At 41.1% G+C, this 27,867-nt stretch overlaps 2 protein-coding genes across 5 annotated transcripts; one reads left to right on the top strand and one right to left on the bottom strand.

Annotated features, from left to right (window-relative positions):
* Positions 1-5,974: 5,974 nt before the first annotated feature.
* rpap1 (RNA polymerase II associated protein 1) lies at positions 5,975-22,105 on the bottom strand. Of its 3 annotated transcripts, none has more exons than XM_061062289.1 (27): positions 22,048-22,105; positions 21,232-21,428; positions 20,954-21,102; positions 20,671-20,763; positions 19,165-19,351; positions 18,905-19,069; positions 18,518-18,769; positions 16,526-16,641; positions 16,344-16,442; positions 16,008-16,109; positions 15,757-15,924; positions 15,336-15,515; positions 15,098-15,232; positions 14,768-14,938; positions 14,069-14,226; positions 13,773-13,943; positions 13,482-13,677; positions 13,108-13,217; positions 12,789-12,984; positions 12,501-12,647; positions 11,271-11,413; positions 10,729-11,161; positions 9,606-9,724; positions 9,268-9,499; positions 8,940-9,116; positions 8,304-8,360; positions 5,975-6,801 (listed from the first exon to the last, which is right to left on the bottom strand). In XM_061062289.1, exons 2-27 carry the CDS (start codon positions 21,422-21,424, stop codon positions 6,661-6,663), a joined length of 4,290 nt encoding a protein of 1,429 aa, XP_060918272.1. In that variant the 5' UTR covers positions 21,425-21,428; positions 22,048-22,105; the 3' UTR covers positions 5,975-6,660. The 3 variants fall into 3 exon arrangements, with proteins under 3 accessions (XP_060918272.1, XP_060918271.1, XP_060918273.1); XM_061062288.1 differs by having other exon boundaries at positions 21,867-22,088; XM_061062290.1 differs by having other exon boundaries at positions 18,527-18,769; positions 21,867-22,087.
* si:dkey-13p1.4 (transmembrane protein 151B) lies at positions 22,097-27,831 on the top strand. 2 transcript variants are annotated; one of them, XM_061062291.1, is made up of 3 exons: positions 22,097-22,236; positions 22,444-22,864; positions 25,587-27,831. In XM_061062291.1, the coding sequence occupies exons 2-3, from the start codon at positions 22,736-22,738 to the stop codon at positions 27,258-27,260; spliced, it is 1,803 nt and encodes a 600-aa protein (XP_060918274.1). In that variant the 5' UTR covers positions 22,097-22,236; positions 22,444-22,735; the 3' UTR covers positions 27,261-27,831. The 2 variants fall into 2 exon arrangements, with proteins under 2 accessions (XP_060918274.1, XP_060918275.1); XM_061062292.1 differs by having other exon boundaries at positions 22,159-22,236; positions 22,447-22,864.
* The last annotated feature ends 36 nt before the right edge of the window (positions 27,832-27,867 follow it).

Raw genomic sequence — 27,867 nt, 5'->3', positions numbered from 1 at the left:
TGTACCCCAGTGTTTCTTTATGTTCTAGTGTGTTTTTGTTACTTTCTTGAGTTCTGTGTCTTTAGTGTTTCATGACTTAGTTTATAGTTCTCCTCAGTGTTTCTTGTATTTTATTCCTGCCTCTGTGTGTTTCCCAGTGTGATTGCCCTGATTGTCCTCACCTGTGTCTAGTTAGTCTCACCTGTGTCTGATTACCCCTATGTCTATTTAATCTCTGTGTTTCTTCCCCTCTGTGTCAGTTCTTTATCGTTTGTCGGTGATGTATGTCGTTTCCCTTGTCCTATGCCAGACCTCTGCTTCTGTGTGTTTCAAGTATTTTTCCTGTGCTTTTTGACTTCTAGTTTTTGGTTTGTGAAGTAAGTTTTTGTTTGCCTTTGGCCTTTTTGTTTATTAAATATATTTAGTTAATTCTGTAAGTGGGCCCAGTTCCTTGTTTTTCCTCCTCGTGACATTTAAATATTCTAAATTTCTAGGATATTATATATAGACTAACATAATCACCAAACTGGGGTTCAAAATCTAAATCATCATTAAATTATACCGAAGTTCACTCCAATCCGCTGATATGTATGTGCTCACAGCATGTATAACAGTTTGTGCACATCCCTCGTACATTTGAAGATGCTCTGTGTACATCCCTCATTCATTAGAACACCTTGTTTTTATCTACAGCTCGCTTTTTGTGATTTCTAAATTATATGGTGGACATGACGATAATACTGATCTTAAGGACGTCACAGTTTGGATGTTTTGTGATGCAGCTGAGTCTTTTAACAACACAGTGGTCGTAAGTATTACACTGTCTTAGCCTCTTAGGTGGGAATAATTCAAAGTGAATAACCTCCACCACAAGAACAACTCAACCGTTTCTGGTCAAGAGACCTCTGTGTGCCATTACATTCTTGCAGGATGAGCATTTCATTTCTCTGCATTTAAATCACTACAAGTAATATCTAAGTGGTGAGTGGCCTTGAGCTTATATAGCGCTTTTCTAGGCTTCATACTCAAAGCACTTTTACACCGCATGGCACACCTTCCCATTCACACACTGATGGCAGAGGCGGCTATGTAAAGCGGCCATCAGAAGTAACTAATCCCTTTCATACAAATTCATAGCAGGAGCAACTTGGGGTTGAGTGTCTTTACAAGAACACATCGGACAGGTGGCTGCAGGAGCTGGGGATCGAACCCTGGACCCCCTCCGGTTAAGAGCCTGACCGACACAAACAATCAGAAACTATATTGTAGTTAGAGGGATCCAATCACAACAGGCAGCACTCTAAAATGCAGGTCCAAGGGACAGATGTTGTGTTGGGGATGTTAGTTAGCTTTTCCTTCACTGTGTGAGCAGATGAGAGTTAGGGTTTATTGACGTTGATGCCTTTCTCTCTTAAATCTTCAGTCTGTAACTAGTTATGTCCTTCTTGTTGCGATCCTGCTTTTAACCAAGGTGAGGTTTATTTTATGTACCTCTGGAGTTTTCACCACCTGCTCACTACATCATGCTTACATAAGTTTTTAACTCTACAGGGGTTTAGCATAGTGCAGATCCAAATAACTGTAGCAGGCATACTGCTTTGATTATGCACATGCACCAAAACAAGCAGTCAATACGCCTTCATGAAAACATTTGCAGGGTCTCAGCCTCTACACCCTTTCATGTTTTAAAAGCACACCTATGTCAAAAAACAAAATAACCTCACAAGGACCTAATCCCCCAAATTCTTTAATAGTGTGCTTCATGTGTGGTGCACCCCCTGTATCTATACTGGGGCATGGATTTTTTTCTGCAGAGCCGAACATGTTTACGGGTGTTGACTGGATTATGATGGAAATAAATTTGTAAAGAGATTTAAATGAGATTTCACAGACCATTTACTGGCTCTGGATTTGAATACTGTAAGAATTTTACAGCCGGAATTTAAGTAGAGAAATAATGACCCAGGATATTTAAAACTTCCTGCTGTGGCAAAGGGTTTATGCTTCTCACAAAGCAGAAATAAAAACTGAGCACCCAGACATGCCAACCTCCTCAAGAATTTCAATATCAGAAGTGATTATTTCAATATCTTTCAATTCCTTTTTAATTTCCTGTGTTAAAGTGGCTGAATAAAGCGGCAAATTAGAAGATTTGGTTTTAAACAATGAGAGGTTGGCAAGTTAAAATTGTATTCTCCAGTGTTCAATACTTCAACATGAAAATCCCTTAGTAGCTGTGAAGAGGTGAAGATAATGAGATTTTTGAGGGAAAGATCAACATAAGATCCTCCTTGGTAAGGATAGAGGAATTTATAAATGTAGTGTTATGAGTGTAACGGTTCACAAGGAGGACCAAGAATGGCAATAGAAGAAGATGATGTTACAGATTGTTAGAGTCATTAGTACTACTTCGTGTTACCTTGTTGTGCTATCAAACCAACGCGCTATTTATCTCTCTTGCTGAGCGTTCAATGAAAAAGCTTTCATACCACTCTCAGGTTTTTGTCTTTTACTCCCTCTTATTGCTTTTTATGGTATATTCTTTTTACTCTCTTTACATCTGTTGTCCTCTTGGTTTATCGTCTCATGACTGTTCTCTGGTGTTGTCATGTAATGTCTCACTTTGTTACTACACCCTGTCTTACTTGTTTTTTCCAAGACACTTTGTTTAATGTTGCTTTTAAGACGCTGTTTAAATAAAGTATCATTATTATTATCATTGTTATGACTGTTATCGTTTACACTATGTTGTTATGCGTTTGTTTTCTTATTGTTGTTGTTATTGTTGTCATGATTGCTGTTAAGGTAATAGTCTTTACACTCGTTGCTGTTACTGTTATTGTTGTTTTTATTACTATTGATGTTATTGTTGCTGCTGGATTTCTTGTTTTAGTCATCATTGTTGTTTTTATACTTGTTATTGTAGATTTGGCCAAAGATTTCACAAACAGAGCTTTAAAAAAATAAAATTAGTGTGTGGATACATCAAATGAGAAACCATTAATTGGTGAGCTTCAGAGAAGTTGGCAAGTGTGTAAAAGTCTGCTTGATTTCCAGCTTCATATTTTACTAAACAGCGAGACAGAAAAGTAGTGAGCTTACCAAAATGATGGACAATCCCTAAACATACTTGGTTTTAAATGCGGATTTTACGGTAAAAATACATTGACTGTTAACAAACAGGGAGCTATTCAATTACATAAGGGTTGCAGTGAAGAAAATTGTCATTACTGCAGCATGCACTTAACATGCGTACAATATTGAAATCTTCCATTTAATATTAATTGAAATCCTATGGAGTATTTCCCTGTAAATACATCAAATCATAGCACATCAGTGTTGTTGAAAAATAGATTCGATTCTACCATATAAGGACATATGTTGTGACCTCACAGTACAGCCTTTGATCAAACCAAAACTCCCGTTCTTTTTATTCCTTCTAAGGTCATTGTATGAAACTTATCATACCGTGAAATCTCAAACCCTTACAATCCCAATTTCATCTACTTATTTAAGGTCAAGTTATGTGTGCCAGGCCATGCCATCTTTTAAAAATAACCCATCTCATATTCAAGCACACGCTCCTAAATCATCAAGTACAATCATAACATAAAGAGATAAAGAAGAAAGATTAGAAAAACAAGATACAGATGTAGAAGTCCAAAGTTCAAAAGGGGCTTGATGGTTGCAGGACACAGGGATTACTGTGTCCAAAATATTTTTTCATCTCAAACTGTTTTACTGTGGAATATAAATGAAGAGATTCAGCCAGGAATGTAATAAAATCTTGTAATAAAAATGTAAATTTATATTCTAAATATATTATATATAGCTCTTATATCAAATTAACTTCAAAGTATAAGCCATTTGTTTAAAAGTTGCCCAAGTGTAGTTTCCTTTAATTCAGTTACTTTCGAATACCATACGATAAGTTAAGTGCAAATTTCCTAATTTTGGAGCAGAACAAATCTCATTGCCACAGAACAAAAACAGACCAGATGTGGAGTGAACCATGCGACCAGTGTTTGTACCAAAAGAGGTGCCCTTGTCCATCACCGGGTTGTCACATGAAGGGGGAATTTCACAGAGACACAAGCATGTAGAGCAGCTTAAAAATGTATCAACCAGTAAGGACCGACAAAAATAAGAAGAAACACACAACAGCATGAATAAAACAACATGACATCAAGCTGTCTGGTTTGACTAAATATAAAGAGAAATATTTTTTAATTGTGGCAGACATTCCTCATGAAAAGCTCCATTATCACATGTGGTGAGGACAAGTAAAATGAGTTGCAGGCTAAAAGTTTCATTAGTAGTTTGTGGCGGTGATGTGGAGCCATGTACCGTCTTCGGAGTGTGTTGTGTTAAACAGAAAAACATCTTGCACGCTCTGACAAAGTTGGCCTCCACCTGTTTAAAGAATCCAAACAGCCGCTTGAACTCTCAATATTGCCAGGGCATCGCAGCATGAGATTCTTTATAGGACGTGGAAAGAATTCAAAAAAACTAATAATAGAACCTAAATATGCATCAAAACGTCTGTAAAGAGCCTGATCTCACTCCAAAGACATCTCTGAATGTGAAACAGGGAAGGTAAAGGGTGCATTATACAGCCGCAGTAAAATCATAATGAGGCGAGCGTTGTTATGGTGTATTCATCATTGTACATTTTAAAAGGCAATACGTTACGACCCATAAACAGTTTTCTTTGTTATGTCTCTTTAGAAGCAGTGACATAAATTTTAATGGCTGGAAAACAATCCAAAAGAAATAAACAGGATCTAGTCGTGTTCACATAATCGCCTTATTATGACGAGGGTTTTGTTCTTTTGTTATATTCTGTTTTGCAATTTTTACATGGAGGCTATTCTGACCGTGTGTGTGTGTGTGTGTGTGTGTGTGTGTGTGTGTGTGTGTGTGTGTGTGTGTGTGTGTGTGTGTGTGTGTGTGTGTGTGTGTGTGTCCCTTTAGCTGCTCAAAGAAAGGCCCATGCTAGCATCTGCATTTGTTTTACAATAAATGGTCAGTGAGCTGAAAGAAAAACAAATCCTGTAAACGAACTGTGAAATACTTTCAGCATAAAAAGGAGGAGAAGTTAAAAATATGGTTCAATGCGTGCATACAATTTAAAAATGTTTATCCTTGAGCTGTGTAAAATACAGATTTGTAACGATTAACAATGAAGTTTGAAAGATGCTCTCAACATTGTTGTTGACGAGTCATTTAAATCAGTTTTGTTTGGGGTTTTTTTTGTTACGGATTATCAAGGTTTTCTGTTATTCATTAACCAGGAAATCAAGTTAATCCTAGAGTGGATGTTTGTCTCCATTTGATGATATTCCCTTGAGGCCTGTTATTTTTGGTGATCGTGTTAATGAGAATGGGCCCACAACTCGGAGAAAATGCATTCAACTGTGGCGGTCACAGAAAAACAGACAGCTCAGACTGGACTTGTAAACAGGTGATATATTAAGTTTAACTTCATCAGCATGTGAGGACATGATAATTAGGCTCACGCCGTGGGACTCGTTCCAGAACCACAACTTGTTATCAAACTGAACACAGACAGAAGAATAACAGGAAAACTGAGGTCCCTCACAGGCATTTTCCAAACCTGATTAAATCCAGTCAACAGTTCAATGGAAATGAAAAAAGGGGTCTTTGTCTGTGAAAGGCTTCAGAGTGACTGTTATTGATCAGAGACACTGACAGAGAACAAAGCTTTCTGCTTATCATCACGATCCTCAGCCATCATCACGTCTTTGTGCATTCATATTGAATCCACACACAGCGCTGTGCTCCCCTGCAGGCTCAGCTGACCCCCTTCCGCCTCTGTTACTACCTCCGAAGACGGTACAGAAGGGTGGGATCACTTGTCCCCCATGACGCGCCTATGTGACATTCAGATTGAAGGTGAAATGTCACAGGGGTGCAAATTTCACGGCTTTCGGTTCTAAGTCATGAATTCTGAAGAAAACAGAATACGACATAATTTTACGACATACCTGAAGTCATGTTTTATTTACAAAAGAAAAGACAATTTCAGGCACTTACAAAGAAGTACATTTGTCTTTACTCTGAGAGGCTAGGAGTCGTTCTGGTCTGCCTTTCAAGCTCACCAAAAGCACCAGAACTCAGACAAAGCGCTGGTGGTCAATGTTTCAGGGGGGAAAAAAAAGGTTTCATTGAGTTTGCTAAGAGGAAATGTTCTGGGATCTCCGCCTCCCTGCATCTGCACTTAAATTGTAGCATTTGTTCCGTATTTAAACTTTGGGTTGAGTTGTGTTTTAGTTCAAAGAGGATTGAGTAGAATCAGAAAACCACATCTCACATAATCTCCACTGATGATCTATTAGATACAGTCTTTGATTTCAAAGCTGGTTTACATAAATGCTCAAACTGTTACCAAACGTTACTCCACTAAGTGTTTTGTCTGCCTTAAGAAAAGAAGTAACAAAAAAATCCTTTGTGACCATGTTGGCTCTTTTTTTTTTATCTAAATCAGAAACCTTTAAAGAGTCAAAATTACTTTGTCACCTTTATTTCCCAGCAACAGCTGTTCATGCTTTAGTGTCTACTTCTACTTCGTTTTGGTCTCAGTCCCATACTGCCCTCCCCTGTGTCTTCAGTTTTGGCTCAACAGTTTTGTTCTTTTTTTATTCCCAGAACCTGCTACCTTCAGTCTCCTTTGTGGTCTTGCAGTCGCAGCACGCTCTCCAATCGTTTTGCCCTTATGGGGGGCAACTGATCGTACGTATCAAAGCCGAGCTCTGAGTGCCGCTGCGGCAGACGGAAGAGCAGCAAGTGGTTCTTCAACACCTGGAAATGAGAGAAAGAGAGTGAGAAGGAGGGATGGAGGGAGGGAGGGAGGGAGGGGAGAAGAGCAGCAGAGGGGTGGGGATGCAAAGCAGAGATTCTCTACCAGGATTACGTGTCACTATAGAGAGGTTCCTCTGGCAGGGAATACATGGAAACACTGAAGAGAACAGCAGGGCATGAAAAACTGTTGAAACGTGAGCAGTAATGAGAGATTAAAACGGATAGTAATAAAGAGTGGTGAAAACATGGTAACCAAGTTACATTGGTTGATAGACTTATGTATTGTTATATTTTGGTATTTGTAAAAATTCAGAGTCTACGATAAGACAACCTGTGTCTTTATTTGCTCTCGGGAGGAGGGGGCAGGGGAAGACAGCCCTCTTCAATGTTTTACATGTGGAATGCAGTACTTATCTTAAACGGCACATGTCAAGAGTTGCATATTGGTCCTCGAATGTTGTGTATTTTTCTACACTTTTCTCAAAGGCCCGCCCAGAGAAATCAGTGTCATACTCTGTATTCACACATGTTAAATTACCGTACCATCCCTATCAAATAAAATACATTCAGTTCAAACCAAACACATGTATACATGAGCTAGCTGGAAGAAAAACAGCCAGATTGAAAAGTCTTCAGCACTTTTAGCCGAGGCTTAAATAGCCGATCAATTGATAGTAAACAATTGAAAAAGACAGCAGAAAAGGAGTTAGGAAAAGCTGTCTTAAATTTATTAACTGTATTTCTGAAAAAGGAAGCTGACCACAGGTGATAAATGGTGGAAGTAGCTTAACAAAGAAAAAGATAGAACACCTTAATGGATAAAGAGTTTAAAAAACAAGCTAGTTTAAAAAAAAAAGTCATGCATAAACAGTGCATGGTAGATGTAGCTTAGAAAAGGGAGAAATGAATACTTGAGTCTTCATATTCTCCCAGCATTAGAGGGGAAACTAAAACTTTATCGAACCAACTGAAACATTTTGCATCAACACAAAAGACATTATTGTAATGGGGTTAAACTAGTCCATAAAAAAGGTTTTCAATAAGGAGGTACTGGAACAGAAAATCCTGTTAAAGCCGCCTTTAGTAGTGCAAACACAGCTTTAAGGTAAAGAACCACACGTTTCTGGTTCAAGGTTACAGAGCAGGACTTTAATGTATCCTCATTTAAGATGGGATGATTCGTAAAAAAATCAAAAACCAAAACAACAAGGCTAGACATTATGGAGACACTGAAATTAAAATGCTTTCAAAGAAAAAAAAACTCTTGGATTTAACTCAAAGACATAAAAATACACATTATGAATATATTAAAACCTTCCTTCACCATAGATGGAAATAAAGAGAGCAAAGCCAGACAAAGTGGTGGACAAGTTGTAAAATAGTAAGAGTCAGAGTAGCGTCTGAGGGATTATGGAGTTAACATCATAAGAATTTAACATGCGGGAAAAGCAGGTAAACTCAATAAACACATCACAGTGAATAAAGATCAGAGAAAGAAGTACCTCATCAGCCAGGTAGTAGATTTTCCTCAGCATACTGTGTCGAGCTGCTTCCACCTTCTAAAGGATAAAGACGAGAGGATGAAACATCAAAGCCCGGTTGATGTAACGACGCTCTCTTCCTCTCTGGATGCTTTGTGTGTCTCTTTTTCATCAACGCTAACCTCCAAAGTTCACGGTTAAACAAAAGTCACATCCTTAAAAACAATATTTATGAACAGGAAGCAGATAAGGTGAGGAGAGTACGAGAATCGCTTTTTGCATGCAATGTTCATATTTTTAGGCACATATGAGCAAATCCCCATAAAACCACTGAAATCTTTGCACAAATCAAGCCTCCTGTTCAGTGCAGCTGCAGCACTTCCTGGATTTGCTTAATAACTACACACGTGGCTGTTTGCCTCAAGGTCCACTGTGTCTGATTTAAAAAGCCACAAAGCACAGGCATTACATGGACCAATAATCAGATCAGTTAAAGAGGGCAAAAAGGACATCAGGAGAGGCCTGGATTTGGTTTAGAAGCTGTGTTCATAAATCAGGAAAGTAATCCCAGTGGTGGCACAAATCAATTATTTTCAATCACTCTCCTGCACGGGTCTGCATGCAGAGTCAACATGTGTTTTCCATGTGTTGCCGTACCTGTGCTGCAGCATCCTGAGAGAAGATGAAGGAGTTGACGTGAGATAAAGCCACCACATATAAGACGGGACACCAGCGGGGCTTCAGCGACCCCGTCACCAGGGAGCGGAAGTAGAGATGGAGGAGAGGGAGGGAGTCTTCTGGAGGAGACGTGAACCGCTCGATGGGGATGGAGAGCTTCAAAAGAAGATGGAGAGAGGTGATAAATCAATCCCAATCGTGCATTAAATGATCTCAGACTGTTCTGTTAAAGAAGCCGACATTAATATTTCAATAACTTCAAGGGCATGTTAGAAAAAAAAAAAAACAGACAGATCCTCATCGTTACCTGTTCCAGAGTGACTCCCAGTGACCTCAGAATGCCCACATGTTCTCCAAACACAGCCAGCCTCATGGTGGTGCTGTACTTCCTCTGCAGGGGTAAGAGGACCCAGCAGCCGAAGAGTCTGTCTCCAAAGGACACAGCCTCGTACTGGGTCAAAACAGAAATGTACAAGTCCTGGAAGGAGGCTAGACCTGGAGGAGGGATGTTCAGGTCCAAAGAGTCCAGCCTGGATTTCCTGTAAAATGTTAAGATTCAGTGTATCAGTAGCAAAGCCACCTTTCTCTCGTTCGCTCTGCTTGGATTTTGCACTAAAAGTAAAAGGATATGAATCTTTTTCTTACCTTGTTAAAAGTCTAAACAGACCCCAGGTCATTTTCTGAACAGGTCTCTCCAGGAACATGTCGCTGGAGCACAGAAACACACAGGACAGACGGGCCAGCTTGGCTACTGGAGGGATCACCTTCAATTAAAAAACATGTTGTATCCTGTTATTCTCTGATTTATTTCATCAGCTTTCTTCTTAAAATGTAAAATATGTTTGTTATAATTCCTCGAAACCTAAACCTAAAAACATCTTTATATTGTTTGATTTCTTTTGTTAGCTTAGTAACTAGTGATATTTTCTTTCTTTACATATATTCATCCATCCATTATCTATACCGCCTTTCTGTCGCGGGGTGCTGGAGCCGATCCCAGCTGTCATAGGGTAAGAGGAGGGGCACACCCTGCACTGTTTGCCAGTCAATCACAGGGCCGACATAAATGGGCAAAAAAAACAATCCACACTCACATTCACACCTACGGGCAATTTAGAGTCCCCAATTAACCTGACGAGCATGTCTTTGTGGGAGGAAGCCGGAGTACCCGGAGGAACCCACGCATGCACAGGGAGAATATGCAACCTCTACACAGAGAGGCCCTGTCCAATGGGGATTCAAACCAGGAACCTTTTTACTGTGAGGCAACAGCACTGACCACTGCACCACCGTTATATACAGTATGATTAATTTAAAAGTAGTTTGTCTTTTCATTTTGGGAGTATAAACCACCAAATGTTCTTTCATACTTTATTTGGATTGTGGCATTTATGATTATTGATTATGTGTTGAGGAGTAGCATGAGATCTATTCTACAAAATCAATCTAAAATTTAAATAAATTCCTATTTGGCTTTAAAGGGAATCAAATACCCGTAAGTACGTTTTCTTGTTTTAAGTTTGTGCCCTTTCTCTTTATACTCAACGGACTCGAAGCTGATCGTTTGCTCTTACTGACATTGTTTCCTTTTATTTCTAGATCCTCGCTTGTGTTGTACTTACTCTCTGATGTACATTGTTTTGGATAAAAGCGTCTGCGTGAAGTGAGTTGAAGAATTGTAGAATTGTAGAAACTCTCTTCACTAAACACTTACAAGCTGTGATCTGTGATTTTTGTCTATAAAAAAAAAAAAAACATGGCTGTGTACCTTTAGTGCTTCCTCCCTCCAGACCTCCAGCAGCAGTAGCCACTGCAGACAGTGACTCACCGCCTGCAGAGCCCCGTGTGGAAGCTCCTCAACCGCTAACCCTCCACCGTCAGACGCCCCTGCTCGTTCATACAGGCTGATGAGCGGCAGGTAATGCCAATCGGATGGCATGGTGGGACCTGTAAGCTCCGGGAGGAAGAGGGACCTGATCCAAGGGTTGCGTCCAAGCAGAGTGTCCCGGGACGTCAGCACGGACGGCTCCAGGTGGGCCAGGTGAGTGAGGAAGCAGCCTCGTATGGAAGGCAGCTGCACGCACGCTTCTCTCAGGAGAGCCCCCACAGTCTGCAGGGAGGGAGAGGTGTGGTGATGCGTTTCCTCTTGGAGCCTCAGCTCTCCGAGTTCAATGGCCTCAGGCCCTCCACTGTGGCCCTCTCTGGGAGGCAAAACGGTAAACATAATTTATTCATCATTAATTCTGTCATAAAAAGGAACAAAAGAAAAAAACATCAACATTAAAAATAATGAAGTTAATGGGATCTTACGATAAAAAGTCTCTGCTGAAGATGATGGTGGACAACAGTTCATGAGCAAGGAATTCACTGCCTGGTAATAACCATGGCAGCAGAACCAGCGCCACCTGGTGGTACAATGAGGCGTGCTTTGCTACTTCTGGCTCAACGGGAACCTGAAAAAAAGTGCAAATTAAATACACAAGATGAAAAACAGATGTTGATGGAGACAACACATGTTGGAAAAACTGAAGCTGCCAAGATGCAAATCACTTCCATACTTTTTGGTATGTACCAAACACAGAATTACTGGAAAGAAATACAGAAGGCAATACAGACCTTTTTAAAACAAACGCATCATTCTATTTTCAGAACCATATGTTTATGCTATATCTCCCCTGATGTAAAAAGTATTGACAAATATTTGACGGATTTAATGCTGGCAGCAGGTCAAAGGCTCTGACAGAAAAATGGATGATGTCGGTTCGACCTGCAATAAACAGCTAGATAGAGTTGACAGCGGAGATCTACATGATGAAAAAGGTTTATTTGTTTTTAAATTCAAAATTGGACTTTAATGCCAGTTTGTCAATCCAAACTAATACCCGACTTCAAGTTATTTACTTTCCCTTCCTTTTGCCTCTCTCTCTGGATATACAGTATAGCTCTGTTATGGCTATTTTCAGTATCCATCACTTGACAATGATGAAAACAAGTTTGAAAACATGAGAATGATAAAAGGGTAAGACTATTGTTGGTACAAGATCCTTCTTTTTCAACAGATCTGATAATGTACAAAATGTTTTCACTGTTGATATATCCATTTGTGTTAGATGTGCATGTAATAACAGTATGTTCTGAGATGTCTGTGTAGGCTTTATAATCATCCACATCATGGTGATTTGAAGTGGTTTGATCACCTTGGTAATTAGTATAATTATGATCTGAGGCTTATGTTTCCAGCTCTGTCTGCCAGTAAATTTAGAACTGAATATGCCTTTTGGAGGAGAGGCAAAACATCTTCCAGGACCATAAACCAAGTCCAGGTGTCTTTTTGGATCGAGCTTTGAGTGCATTCTGAGACAAAAAACAGAAACAGAACAGCTGCTGATCTGACTACATATACGTCTATATACAACAAACAGGATCAAATAAAATATGAAGACAGCAGATAATGTTGCTGAACGGAACAAAAGCCTCAAATGATATGAAAAGTGCTCAAAATTATATTGTTAATGTGGGTAGATTTAAGAGGGGAGCTACCAGTCTGTGTGCGAGCTGGAGCAGGAGGTAGAGGAGGTGGTGCTCATGGCGGAGCATCCAGGCTCTGGTGTGAGACAAAGTGGGTGTGGCCTGACTGCAACTCCTCAGGTAACCAATCACAGACTCTGACAGGAGCAGACCTTTGAACTAGAGAGTGGGAGAGAAAGTCAGGAACAAGTTGGCAGTGATATAATCTGGATGAATAAAAGCAGTAGTCTGTGTGTGTCATGGTATTAATTGTCTGTCACAGTCCTGACTTGATTCATATGTAAGGACATAAATACTCACCTTGCAGCTGAGACCTTTGTGGATGCCTGTGATGGTCTCCAGGAGGAGACCCAGGCCTGTGAGAAGAGGGAAGGGGGAGCTGGGAACAACCATCCCAGGGCGGTCCCTCCATCCAGGGCAGGATAAACCAGGGAGGCTGAGAGTTGTCTCTGGGCCCGGATGGCAAGACTGGACATTACACACGACTGAGGAAGACCTGATGGAAAGGAAAGAGGAAAGAAATACATTTATTTAAAAAACAAAACAAAATAAATAAATACATCATAACTGTGCTATTAAATGGATAAAAGTCAGGAACACACGTTCTAATTGAACTTACTTAAGGTTCTTTATGAGGCCTTGAACAACATGATGAGACAGCAGAGGGAGGAGAACCTCCGACGTCAGCAGCTCCAGTTCCTGAAGCGTCTCTACCGGCTTAAAACAGCTCTGAGGATAGAAATTACGCTGTGGTTATCATATCATTTGTAAGCGATTACGAGATACTCTCCCATAGTCTGGAAGAAATAGTTTCTTAGCACAGAGTTTGACCATGTTGATTTGGTCAGACTTGCTCAGATATTTGAAATTCCAAACTCTCTGTTGTTTCAGCTATTAACTTTATAGATAACAAAAGCTTTATAATTTAAAAAGTACTGCTGTTATAGATCATCTCCACATCTATAGAAGTGAGTAAATGACAGGAAGTAGTACCTGTCTGGATAGCTGATGGTAGTAGGCTTGTAGGTAGGTCAGGTAAGCTGGTATCACAGCTAGGCTGCTCTCTTTCTGAACCAGATCATCAAGGTTCTTCACAAAGGCCTTCAAATGTCCCACCAGAGACGCCTGCAACCCTGTGACATGACCCCAGGACACTGGAGGAGGAGGAGGGCACTCTTGTCCCTGAGAGCTGTAGGAAAAACAGGGAAGGTCATCATGTAGATGAAAAGGATTTAAGTCGCCTCTGTGATGCTTCATATGAAATGATGGTTTAATCATCTGTACCTGACCAGGCCGGCCTGTAGCTCCTGATGGCAGCCTGCAGTGCGTGTGACCTGTGTGAGCAGAGAAAGAAGAGCCAGGACCCGCTGAAGCTGCAGGGGCCACAGAGGATGTGAGGCGTCCAGTACCTTGTGGACTGACTGCAAAGCCTTCGCTAAGCTTGGATAAAGGTCTCTAAGGAAAAAAAGTATTATTAATATGAGGCTGTTGTGAAATGCATTCTCTATGTTTAGGCCTTTGTTTTTTGGGAGAGCTTTGTTGAGGTATCTCTCTGCTCTGATTTGAATACGTTGACTTACATGTATAATTTACCGGCCTGACCGTAGGCGGATGCCACAGCCCACAGCCTGAAGGCCTCGGTGGTGATCCTGAGGGCCTCGGCAGGTTCCAGCAGCAGCTCGCTGGGCTCAGCGCTCAGCAGACAAGACAGACGCTCCCTCACTCCGAGAGAGTTTAACTGGGGAGAGGAGAGACAGAGATGCACAATTTGTGTGTTCATCCATGTGGGAATGATAAGTACGACTGGAATATTGTTGATTATGATCAAGTGATTCTGAGCAGATGTTGAAAAAATACATGATAAAAATCATGAACAGACCTTGTTGCTTTTAAATAAAAAGATGACATCATGATGACTTTTTTTATTTATGTTTTGGATTTTCAAAGCAAACTGTTATTAATGGCAGAGGTTGGATTTCAGGCCCATGAGTATTTCTTTTGGCCTTTTTTGCCTTTATTTTTGATACGGACATGAAACAAAGGGGCCTGGGCCAGAATAGACTCAGGTGAGCTGAAGTTTAAGACTCTATAGTCTATATTGTAAATGCTAAACCTGTGCACCCCTTGACCCATGAAGTTCTGTGCATAAACAGTGTAGTGCACAACAAACATCTAAAATGATCAGGGGAAAAAAGATGCTGCACACTTCTAACAGATCTGGATACTTTGATAGATGCAAAACTGTTTTAGTCAGGGACAGATTGCACAGGAGCACATACGAGTCGGGCACAGGCGTGTCTCCCCGAGGTAGCTAAAACTCTTATCAGCTTCATGGCGGAGGCCAGTGGCAGTCCGTAAACAGACGGAGGAAGAGGAGAGGATGGAGCAGTCCAGGAGGTCGAAAGAAACTCTGACATCACCGTTTCCATCAAGCGAGGACAGTCAAGCACCTGGGAGTGAAAGAAATATTTCCTGCATTTAGTTGGAAGAACAATTACGAGAATAATTGTTAATCTAATTGCATGCATTGTAGACAAAACTGGGATTCTATTTGTACGGGTATATCTCAGTGATTAAAATGCATGGATTGAAGCTGTTACTGATGCTACCTGAGCAGCTGATGAGGAAGAATGACGAGCGATACGAGTCAGGATGTCCAAGACGTCCTGGACCACTCGGGGAGAAGGTCTGACCACTTCAAGGATGTAACGCAGCCTGGGGAGCAGTTTCATTTTCAACAGGCCCTGAAACAAGAAAACAAAACGTTGTAAAATTTAGTCCATTAATAATCAGGAAAATCCAAGAGTTGATTAGAAAAATGCAAAAAAAGAAATTCAGCTTGTTTGCCTTGACAACATCCTGCCTGGCCACATCGTGATCACTCTTCCTCTCTTCCTTCTCCTTGGCTGTCTCCTTCATAGTTTCGGGCAGGCCTTCGTCCTCTTCATCTTCCTCCTCCTGAGCAGAAGGCAGCATAGGGAAGGATGCCAGGCCGGAGAACCAGGAGAAGGTGCAGTCCAAACACTCCTTAACAGGACAAACAAATAGAACATGAAACAGATACTCCTATAAAAGATGTTTATAAGACACAGCGTATGTCTCTGAGACCTTTCAGTTCTGTTTTTACTGACTTATTTCATTATAAATTGTTTACTAAACCTGATTTTGCAGTGCACTTTGCAAAATAACATACAATAAAATATAATTACAACCACGCTGTAAGTAAAAAAGACAGAGGTTTTGAAGACAATGCTTCAATTTGCCTTACTTCATCTTCTGCACACACAAGCAGAGCTTTTAGTGCATGCACGGCTGCAGACATCACACCCTCCACTCCATCGTCCAGCGCAAAGCGGAGCAGGAAGATCAGACCGGCGTCGAGCAGGGTGGACATCATGCTGCCTGTCAGAACCGACACGTATCCCCCTGCACGTGCCTACAGGGTGAGAAATGAGCGACTAATGACGTGTTGCAACCTGCAGCTACGTGTCCTTATCCTGTGTATGTTTGTTTGCAAACCTTTGAGAGGATGTGGGCCAGAGTGCCGAGGGCGAGACTCCTCTGCTGGTTGAGCTGACTGCGAGACAGCAGGAAGAGTTCCTGCAGGGAGTAACCTGCCCGCTGAAGAAAGTGTCAAAGTCAAGAGAAAAATAACAACAACGAAAAGTGAAGGAGCATTTTTTTTTTAAGACTACAGAGGAAATCTGAAGTTCCCTCTCCAGTTCCCCTTTACGTTAAACCCTCAAATATAAATGAAAAATAATAAGAAAAGCTTTTAAGGTGATATGTTTATATATACTTAATGAAAGACTTAAGTGACACAAAGGTTGTTTTTGTTTACTTGTCTCCACTGACCTCAGGCTCCTCTCCATGGTGGTGCAGGCCTAAATGTGTGGGCAGATCCTCAGAGGGTGGAATCAGAGTCCCTGCAAAGTCAAAGCGAGCCTGCATGGCCTATCAGGAAAAATAATATGTTTTAATTTTTATTCTTGAGGCAGATTTCTTTTTAAAGTAGAATACGAGAAACGTCTCCCTACCTTCTTGGTTCCTTTCTTTCTTGGTGCAGGCAAGTCTCTCATCCACTCCAGCTTCTCTGGCTCCAGTTTATTCATGTGAAGCCATTCCTTCCGAGGCTTCACAGGCAGATCCTTCTCTGGATTGACACAAAGTTAGTAAGAATATATCACTGAATCTACAAGCAAAGCACTAATGTTTCCTCCTTAGCTCTTCCTAAAACAAAGCCAATATTTATTTTGCTATTTTACAGTAAAAACACTAAACTAGACTTCTAGAGAAATAAAAAAGCCTTTTAATGTAGTTTTTAACGTTATTGTATTTCACTACAGCAGTACATTTTGTCAGTAAACTCATGTGACATTACATAAGCAAGTTAGGAAAATCACACTGGCAACACAGAATTGGTCATCATTAAAATATGAAACTATTTTATTTAGTTTATGCTGGAGAGATATTCTTAATCAATTCTTAACCTTCCTATCACAACGGACAAATACAGAACATATTCACTGGACATTTAACAAAGTCTTATATTAAAGTTCACATATTTTGCAAAATGCACTTTAACATGCTTTTCAAAAACATATGTGTCCATAGTCTGTCTAAAACCCCCTAAATTATGAGAAAAGTCCATCCTCTCCGTCTTTTGCCAGCTCCACTCTCAGAAAATTAGTGCTCAAACAGGCCGTTTGGAGATTTTCCCTTCATGACATCACAAAGGGCAGTAACCCCTCCCCCAGGTGGGTGACACCCCCACAGCTACGTGTTTGTTGTGCCCTCTTGGTCTGCCTTCTCAGCGTAAACAACAGAGCATGGTGCAAGAAAGCCCAGGCCACATCCCCTTCCAAAGGGGTGTGGTCAAACACAGCTCACCTGCATTTAAAGCTACAGACACAGAAACAGCCTGTTCTGAGCAGGGCTGAAAGAGAGGGGTTTATGGGCATGATCAAACACTAGATCTGAGTGGATTTTTGGCAAAACACTTTACAGACATGTTTCGGGGACCTCTGAGACATATTTAAAGTAGTTGAAAAGGAGGATAATATGTGACCTTTAAACCACCTGAGAAGCAGGTAATTCTTTCAAACAGACATATACCCTTTATTCCCACAACCATAGTTAAAGAATTACAAACATAAACAAAGTCTGGCTCATTTGTTCAGATTCCAAAATAATGAAACATTTTTGTCACTTAAAGGAAAATAGAGGACGCAATCATACGTGTTTGAGCAGAGTTGCATAATGACACACAGGCTGTGTTTATTGTGTTTCTTTTTGTAAAACAGAATAAAGTGATGTGATAGATCTGTCTTCATTTGATCCATTAGCTCCACCCTTTCATCAGGACTCAGGGTAATCTTGAAAAAAAAAAAATCTGCAGTAACGTAATTGCAGAGAGTGGCTTCTTCTGGCTCAGTCTGCTAATCACACAGAGTGAACTTAATGATTGACTTTAATGCCTGGACTTTCTAAAGTGCTCATGATGGATAGGCCGGGTCTTTGTAATATAGCAATAAGTAAGGTATTTTACCTGCTTTTTGTAACATAACAATGAGTATGGTCTTTTTACCTGCTCTTTTGTAATGTTAAAAAACAAAGAGTAAGGTCTTTTACCTGCTTTTTGTAAAGTGTCTCGAGATAACACTTGTTATGAGTTGATGCTATACAAATAAAGATTGATTGATTGATTTATACTTTGAGAGGACGGATGCTTGAAAGTGGATGGAGAGGAAAACAGGTAAATCAAGACTGAGTGATGGTCTTTTTAATACTAAACAAATTCTTGTGCCTTTTTTATTATTCTGCTATGGTATTCAAAGGGCTCCTCTCTTTCAAATGTATTATAAGTTGAATAATTTGACACTACCTGCTGCAAAATCACAATCAAATCAGGCCTATTGATGCTAAAAGTCAAATCTTTCCAATACTCCACATGATTAATGTAAATCTGCAGCATCAGCAGGAAAACATGTGCAGATAAAGTAAAAGTGGTAGAAGTGTTTTTTTTGTACCCATCATACCCGTCACAACCAGCAGTGGTGGTGGTGGTGGCATGTCCTCCTCCTCTTCCTCCTCTCTTTCCATCTCTACTTCTTGGGGATTCTGAGACAACACAGCAGCACGTGAGGAGTCTGACTCTCTGCTCACATTGTCGAGAGGAAAGTTTCCCTCACTGCGTTTGCCCTGGGGCTGTTTGGATGGGGAGGCAGAGGATGGGAGACTCTGGGCTTTGTGAGATCTAACAAACTCCACCAGTCTCGGATCTGGGGAGCAGAAATAATCCCGTTATACACACAGTAGACAGACAACAAAGCTGAAAATAAAGTAGGCTAAAACTATTTCTACTTCTTAGTACGTATTAAATACTCATTAAGCATCATATGGACAACATTTCTTACCAAGCTGGGATAAGAGTTTCCTCTGCTCCTGTAGTATCTCATCCTGAGACATGGCCTGGAGCTTAGCTTGGTTCTCCCTGTGGATCCTCATGGTCTCTGCTGAGCCTTCTAGGCCCTGAAGACCCTGACCCGACACCAGCCTGAGACCTGAGATTGGATTTGGCCCTGTGGAGAGTGGAGAGGATAGAGCATTAAATGTGAATTCAAACAAAAACATGACGTGTGTTATGATTAAAATAATCCAGCTCAAGTCTACTTACGATGATTTGTAGCTTCACTCTGATCTGTATCCATACTGGTCTCAGGAGGCAGGCTCTGCTCTCTGTGTCCAGGTGTCTGAGCAGCTTCAGGGCCACAGTGTAACGGTGTCTTACCCTCCTTAATCCTCTGAGCTGCTATGTGGAGTGCAAAGATACTCTTCTTTCCACCAACTGAAGACATTTGCACCTGGTGAGAGTGGGGAATAAACTTTTAAAATAAAGACAAAATCAAAGAGAAACCATTGTAACACACTAGATTCTTCTTAAAGTGAAAATAATGAGTATTACAAAGTCAAAAAGTCATCTTCTGTGGTAGTTTTTAAAGTAAACGTGACCCTCTACAGAGAGAAAAGCTACTTTTCTTTCATGTTAATGACAATAGATAGATAGAGATAGATAGATAGATAGGCATTACAATTTTTAAAAAATCACACAGAGTGAACTTAAATAAAATACTAAGATATTTTTTTTATAACAGACTAAAATTTAGGAATTGTAAATAAAATACATCTAAAGAAATGTATCCAGTGTATCCAGTATGAAAAATCTGTTCAAGTGTATTTATAAATATGAGTACATGTAAATGTCCTGCATACAGGTGTATTATTGTGTATTATTCCCCATCAAACAGTCTAATGGCAAATAAGAGAAAGGACTTCCATTAACGTTCAGTTCTGCATCTCGGGGTGATCCGCCTGTGACTGAATGTGCTCTGTTCAATCACATCCAGGGTGTGTATAGTTCATATGTAGATTTGTATGACATTAGTGGATTTATTTTTTTTAATGCGCGGGTAAGACTGGCAAACAATGTGAAAATGTAAACACAATCAAGAATGTGATTCATTTCTGTGACACTTGACCATGCAGTGAAGGAGTGACCTTATTTTTGTTTTACTGACATCTTGATTTCGGACAAGAAACATTTTATAGAAGAACACAACTACAAAAAATGTTCTTGCCATTTTGTTAGTACAAGAGATGAGCCCCTTATGGATTATATCTTATATATATATTAATGATGTAGGAAAACTGTAGGAGTGCAGAATTAATTCAGCGGCTACCAGCTGAACAAAACGATTAAAGCAAAGCCATTAAAAGGCTCATAAATAACATGAGACATCGCACCGCAATCATTGAATCTTAGGAAGAACGTAACAATGAATCTCTCTCTATCTGATCACCAGCAGAGCATACACATCACACGCTTCTCGCACCATGATCAGGAGGTGTGGAGAGCGAGGGGTTTATCATTCACTGGTTTATCCATCTTATGGGGATATGAAATAAGAAAATTCTAAAATGGTAATCAAATATACTAAGGCGGTCGTAAATACAACAATACAGGTGTAACATTGCATGTGTAGGAAATACGGTCATGGATAATTAAAGTCTCATTGGTTAATAATTCAGGTTTGGAAATCCGGCAGACTTGATAAATCTAAAAGAATCACATCGCTGCTAATATCACACTATTTAGGAAAAATAGGCATTTCTGTCTTCTTACCTGACTGTTGGTTTCGGAGCGGTGCATCACTTTAGGGAAAGCCACGCCTGTAAGTGCTGGTAGAGATATTGGAGTAGAAGTTGTATCTTTCTCCTGAAAACAAAGGGAAGATCGAGATAGATTGTTGAAATGATGAAACAAAAGAAACAAGAATCGCACATTTTTTTTAAAAAACTAAACATGAGAACAGCACACCTGAATGACTGAGAAAATAAACTTAACAGAATTGTCATCTATCTGATTCACACCTTCATGTTTAATGCGGCATTTAGTTCAAACTCACAACAATCCTGGAGAGAACAGCACTGATGTGAGTGTCATGTCTGTCCAACCTCTCGTCTGCATCTTCAGCCTCGAAAGTGACCCGGCTGGCTTTGAAGCGAGACTTCTTCGGAGGTGCCGGCGTCAGAGACGGTAGCTGGTCCGGAAGATCTAGAGAGACATAAAATATGAACACTGGGTTTGTAGTTATTACATTACCTTAATAATGAATGATTAGCTGTGACGTCTGAGTTAAAAATTACACATACTGCAATGGGGAACTAATAAGTATCATCTGACCTTCTATTGTGACAACATCCCGCTGTTCATCATCTTCTCCGTCTTGTTCTCCGTCTCCAGCTCCAGCCTGGCCTCTCCTCTTGTCAGGTCTGCGGACCACATTGGCAGCAGACGGGGCGCCGGAGGTCAGAAACTGCTCCTGCTCTCTCAGGAGGTCAGACTCGGAATCAGTCGGCTTGGGACGCCGCAACATCCCTCTAAAAGGACACAAAATACAGTCTTGAATGTGTCAACTTATTTCCCCTTCATTATTTGTGTTAACCCAGATCTCACCAACCCAGAGTACAAAGGTGATGGTGTTACAAGGGGCCATAAAACTGGTAGGTATGTACCCACATTAATAATTGCCTCACGCCACTGATAACACATAAATAGTAATTTTTTATAACCGTCTATGAAACTCTTTGAGCCTGTCCTATGGTTCAAAATAACTTCTTCAGCTAATAGCCTGGTATGACAGGTGGGAGACCTTTGAAATTATAGAAAACAGAATTCAACAGAATTTCTTAAACTCTCTGGTAACGTTACTGACATATAAGCAGAAGCTATCTATCATTATCTACAGGGTGTAGAAGCGTGTAAATATTGGCAAACAATAAAAACATTAAAACATTGTGTCCATTTATTACACTTACAATTGAATGCAGTTTCCTCTTCGCGTGTACAATGTGTCTTTAACGTTACATCCGACACGCTTGGAAGTCTTCAAACTCACTCTGTCGAAGCTTTAAATTAAATTAAACAAAACTGTCTGACAACATTGCGGCTGTATTTGTATCTTTATATGTTTCACCGCTGTGAGTAAAGTAAGCTAACCTTCAGTTAAGTTCTGGATCCGTGAGACTGTCGAGACCACACGAAACACACTGAGACAGTACGGAAGGCTTTTAATGTAACACCACACTCCGCCTTCAAAATAAGAGCGTTGACAACATGAACGTGATATGAACGACGGAGCGACCTTTCTTCGAATACTTCGCCTTCTTCCGCCCTTAAACCATCAAGGTAATATATTGTCTTTGCCGACATGCACTATTTAGCGGGTATGTGTATGTGAATATATTAAGATATATATTCGCTGATTGGGGTTTACTGCATGATTTTGCTACTGCTAGCCTATATCATGCATTACACCCCCCCCTCCCCCCCGCCCCTTTCGGATAACTAGAATAACATAATGTAAAGACAGTGCTTGACGATGCTTGTTCTTAGTAGGGTGGTTTAACTGCTGGAGTGACACCAATCTTCACTGACTGCATGATGGTCAACCTCTGCTGCCTGTGCTGCGGTGAAATCCCTCAACCCCGCCCCCCTCCATCCAGCCAACAGGGACCACCGAGGGATCCCCGCTCCGTGCAGCAGCTGCAGCAGCAGCAGCCCGCTGGCTCCGGCCCAGAAGCTGTGCGGCTTAAGGAGGCACAGAAAAAAGAAGGTTCAAACGGAGGTAACAGAGCGAAGTGAATAGGAGAGTTTGAGTTCACAACGGACATGCGAAAAGTGCAGCATGCTCTCTTCCGATCTGGACTCTGCAGCGGAGGACACAGCGGCCAGCGCTGCCAATGATGCTGATGGAGAGGAGCAGGAGGAGGAAGAGGAGGAGGACTCACCGGCTGAGAGTGATGTCCTGGAGGAGGTATGTGTAGACCTTTCACATACAGTCTTTGGTGTTTACATGCATCCAAATATAGTCTTATTTTGTACTTGAGCAAATACTACCTGAGTAAGCATTATTGATTAATAGAAAATAGAAGGAATAACAGAAATTATTGGCAACCTCATTAGATCATATTAAATAAATAACATAAATACAGCTAATTTACATTTAGCCTAAATCACATGCATTTTGATGTCTTTGCTATCGGCTCACATGAACACACTAATTTCCTCTGTACCATTATTGCTTCCACCTGCAGCCAAACAACCTCTCTGCCTGCTGAAATGTCAGAAAAGTCCATGTGACATAGTGGCAGTAGAATCTAGTGATGTGAAAGATACTCCTTCTGACAAGTCGTGCAGTTTTTTTTTTTTTTTTTAAAACAAAGACAATTATTAAGCCAGCAATCATTTATTTCTTGCAAAGCCTTCAACCAAAGTCATTTCAGTGTACATGTGTCAGTGTTTGCTGCGCCATGGCCTGTCTTTAATGTCATGCAGTAGTTACTGTGATTGCATCTGGGGGATGCAGCCAACCATGGTGGACATGCAGCAAAAAAAGCAAGTTAGTAACCGTCCTTAAAGCTGATTAGTCTTATTTTGTCCTGTGGTAAAGATTGAAGCACAATTTAGTAACAAGCTGTTGTTTTTTAATCCAGTTAATCTTCAGTCAACAGGTTTCATTATGCAAATTTAAAGCTAAAAAGAAGGTTGTGTTGTTAACAGACTCAAGGATGCATTTGTTTATTTGAGGGGAAAGGAGTTGCTAAACTTGCATTTTTAGTTCATAAAAACATGATTCAATCCAAAAAAAAACAGGGAAATTATTACAATTTTATTCAATCAAAAGGCCTTTGCTTTTAAGAAGTCCTTGGTCTCTGCTTCACCAGAATTGGATCCCTGTTTTCTTCATAAATAACTGAGGTGGAACCAGCAAAGTGACATCTCCACCCCTCTGTCAGGGCTGTAATGGATGGGGCCGGTTGTCAGCATAAATCGTCTCACTCCATAAAACACCAGAGGTAGTCTACAAGAACACATGAGCTCATTGGGAGGGTTGTCATCAAAGTAACCAGACTCGAAGACATTGAGAAGGAAATCCTGATACATTTTACAGATTTAATGAGTGAAACTTCAAAACTCCCCTTCCTGCAGAAACATTAAATGTTGCAGTCCCGCTTGAATCTCTTTATGCACAAATGCCCGAGCTTCCATAAACGTTTTTGTTTATCATTAAATAGCTTTGAGCCTGTGTCTTTGGTCACTGGACGTTTAAACTTGTGGTCTTTATTGCAAATGTGAGCATTTTCTGTTTCTCGTTGTCTACCCTGTGCTAATGACCAAATATGCGGCAGTCAAGTGAAGAGCAAATTAAAGTGTTGAAGCAGTACTAGAAGAAGTTTTTAGATGTGCCCAGTGTGAAATTACAATATATATTTCCATTAGGAAATGTCAGGAATGTCATCGAGTAGTGAACAGAAGGTGACACCATTATTTGGCCGGGTTTTTGTGTAATAACATATTAGAGAAAACGTGAAACTCGAAGTAGCTTATTTTCTGTCTTCACTTGATAGATGCCTGAAACTTTAATTGTTTAAAAGTACATTTTCTATTTATTTTCCGTGGCTAGAGCATCTCTTCTGCTCATGGTGCCTTCATGGTCCTATTTAAAGTTAGGGATAGACATTTTATAACGAAAGATACGCTTATAGTTGTTAATATCTGTTAGTGTACAAAGATGACATTAGTTTATTTTTTCTGTACACTACCAGTATGTTAAAAAAGACTGCTGAGCAGAAACAACTAAAATATATATTTTGTGTGTAATATGTGTAAATTACAAGCAAGTTCAACATTAAATATTGTATGCACCTTGGAGCATAACAGATGTCAAACACAGGCAAATGCATACACACTTTGAATGTTAAAGGGTGGAGCAAATGTTGGTTAGATTACTGACCTCATGTAATGTGCATTCATGTGAACAATATATACAGTACCTATATATATATATATATATATATATACATATATTGCTGGGGCGTCTGTATAGACTAGTGGTTAGTGCTCCCTTCCCATGAACGGAGGCTGTAGTCCTACAAGTGGCCAGCAACAGCTTAATTACCTACCTGTGGCTCCTTTCCTGCATGTCATTCCCCAATCTCTCGCTGTCCCTGATTTCTGACTCTACCCACTATCCTGTCTGTACAATAAAGGCATAAAAAAAAATAAAAAAAAATAAATCTTATATCTATAACTAAAATATATTTTTATATATGTACCTTTATTGAAATAAGATGCTAAACTCTTCAATATCTACACTGGTATTTGTCTCAAACACTTGGGACACTTGTGTCTACAAATATACCAGTGTCACATTGAGATATCTCAATGACAACATAACTTGGAAGTTCCTCCCCCCTCATGTAATGAAAATCAGATGAATTCTGAGAGAGATGTGTGCAAAAAAAAAAACCTCTGTTAATATTTTGTCTGTCAGCCCAGTGACCCATGGCCTCCTAGGAACACTTCATGGTTTAATTGAACCCCACCAAGCTTCCTTTAGTTGATTTATCGTGTATTGAACTTTTGGCAATTTATAGTTCAGCCACCTTCATTTGCATTGCCCTAAGTACCTATTTTTTTTCTTTCCCTCTTCTCTCTCTCTCTCTCTCTCTCTCTCTCTCTCTTTCTCTCTGCAGCAGTGTCCAGTGAAACAGTCTCTAGGTGCTTGTGTCTACCGGGACTCCCACTGGCGCTGCCTGCTGCTCTCTCTGCTCATGTACAGCTGCTTGGGCGTTGTGTTCTGGTGCCAGGTGACTCGGGTCACCAAGATCAGCTTCAACCCGGCCCTCACCGCCTCCTTCACGGCCTCCTTCACCTCCTCCCTGCGTGGGGCAACAGGTATGGGTGTCGGAGGACACTCGATGATCTACCATGACAGCCCCTGCTCTGATGGCTACATCTACATCCCTCTGGCCTTCCTGCTCATGCTTTATGTCCTCTACCTAGCCGAGTGCTGGCACTGCAGAGCCCGGAGCGAGCTGCAGGTCAAAGCCAACGTGGACAGCGTGTACGAGCGCGTCCTGCGGATGCAACAGGCCCAACCTTGCATTTGGTGGAAAGCGATCAGCTACCACTTTGTACGAAGGACTCGACAGGTCACCCGATACCGCAACGGAGACGCCTACACCACCACACAAGTGTACCATGAGAGAGTGAACACCCACGTAGCTGAAGGGGAGTTCGATTACAGCCGATGCGGTATGAAAGACGTGTCACGAGACCTCAGAGGTTTGGAGGGCCATTCGGCGACTCGGCTTCGATTCACGAAATGTTTCAGCTTCACCGAGGCTGCTCCGGAAAACGAATACCTCAACCAGAGAGCCAGGTTCTTCTCTGAGATTGAGGGTTTGGACGATTACATGGAGGCGAGGGAGGGGATGCAGCTGAAGAACGTGGACTTCAGAGAAAACCTGATTACCTATGTGGACCCAGAGAGGATGCCTTGGTACACTTCCGATGCTGTCTTCTGGCTGGCGGCTCTCCTGATGCTGTCCTGGCCACTGCGGGTGCTGGTAGAGTACCGCACTGCTTATGTGCACTACCGTATAGAGAAACTGTTTGGGTTGGAGTACAGCCACAGCAGCCCCTCTCCTCAGGATGAAGACAGGCCTTCCAGAAATAACACCGGTTGTGTTATTCCCAGAGTCGACACTCTGGACAGCACAGAGATGGAGTGGCACATTCGCTGTAATCGTCAGGTGATTCCCAGCTACTCTGAGGCCATGCTGATCAACATGAGCACGGCAGACTCCAACTCCTTACAGGACACAGAAAACACTTCCTCCTCAAACTGCTTCCTTCTGGATTCCACTGCTCAGAGCTATGGCGCCCTCCAAAGCCAGGACGACCCAGAGAGACGCAGCGAGCCAAGCAGACAAGGAGGCAGGAGAAGGAGCCAGGACGACCCCGAGAGACGCAGCGAGCCAAGCAGACGAGGAGGCAGGAGCAGAACCATCACCAGCTCCAGCTGCTCCTCCATCTTCTCCTGCCGTGGAGCTCTTTTCCACTCCCACCTGTCTTCAGACACATCCCGCTTCTCCCTGTGCCGCATGTACGGCTCGCACCGCTCCGTGGCTCCGTGGAGGAGTCGCAGCAGCGATCTGACAGAGCCATGCTGTGTGGATGAGCAGTGCTGCAGGTCAGACTCAAGCCAACTTGCACTCAGCGACAGCCCTCCCACTTACAGGGACGCCCGGTTCTTCCCTGTTCTCATCGTGCATCGGTCCGAGGGCTGTAGCAGTGAGGACGGGAGGGAAGTGAGACGGTATTATATACGAAGGGGGTCGTCCTGTGTGGAGACAGCACTGTAAGGATATGTAAGGATGGATCCCACTCAGGAGTGTCAAAAATCAAAGAGTCTTCAAATGAAATTGCGATTACAGTAAATATTTATATTATCCCTACATAAGTTGTATACCTACAGAGGTGTGTACAAGCCAAGGACAATTTTAAATGTCATATTTATCAAATGGTGCACCCATGACAGATGAGAACTGCACCACCTCAGCACCACGCTCTTTTCATCTGTCATTTTATTTTTATTTTTAAATCACAGTAAACAAAGCTCCACCAAATCCAACTCTGACTGTGTACATGACGGAATATTTACACGGACATTTAGGCTACGAGTAATACAAAAAAAAAGAGAGAAGTTGCATGTAATTACCAAAGGTGTATTTAGATGTGATTTATAATCAGCAAGGCGAAACCAAAGACATGCAGACATGAGCATTCTGTTTTGTTCTGTTGTTGTTTTTTTTCCAATGATTTTCTTAAACACTACAAAGCATTATTGATGATTGACGAGAGATATGCAGAGTGGTGAAAATGAAGTGAATCTCAAAATGAAAGTAATTAAAGTGTTTCTGAAGGATTCTTGTGCATACCAGTGTTTCAAATCAATGACTTGACATTTAA

Source organism: Labrus mixtus, chromosome 18 (genome assembly GCF_963584025.1).
Source record: "Labrus mixtus chromosome 18, fLabMix1.1, whole genome shotgun sequence".
NCBI classification, from domain to species: Eukaryota; Metazoa; Chordata; class Actinopteri; order Labriformes; family Labridae; genus Labrus; species Labrus mixtus.
The sequence above is the reverse complement of the archived record's forward strand: the minus strand, read 5'-3'. Positions and strand labels throughout refer to the sequence as shown.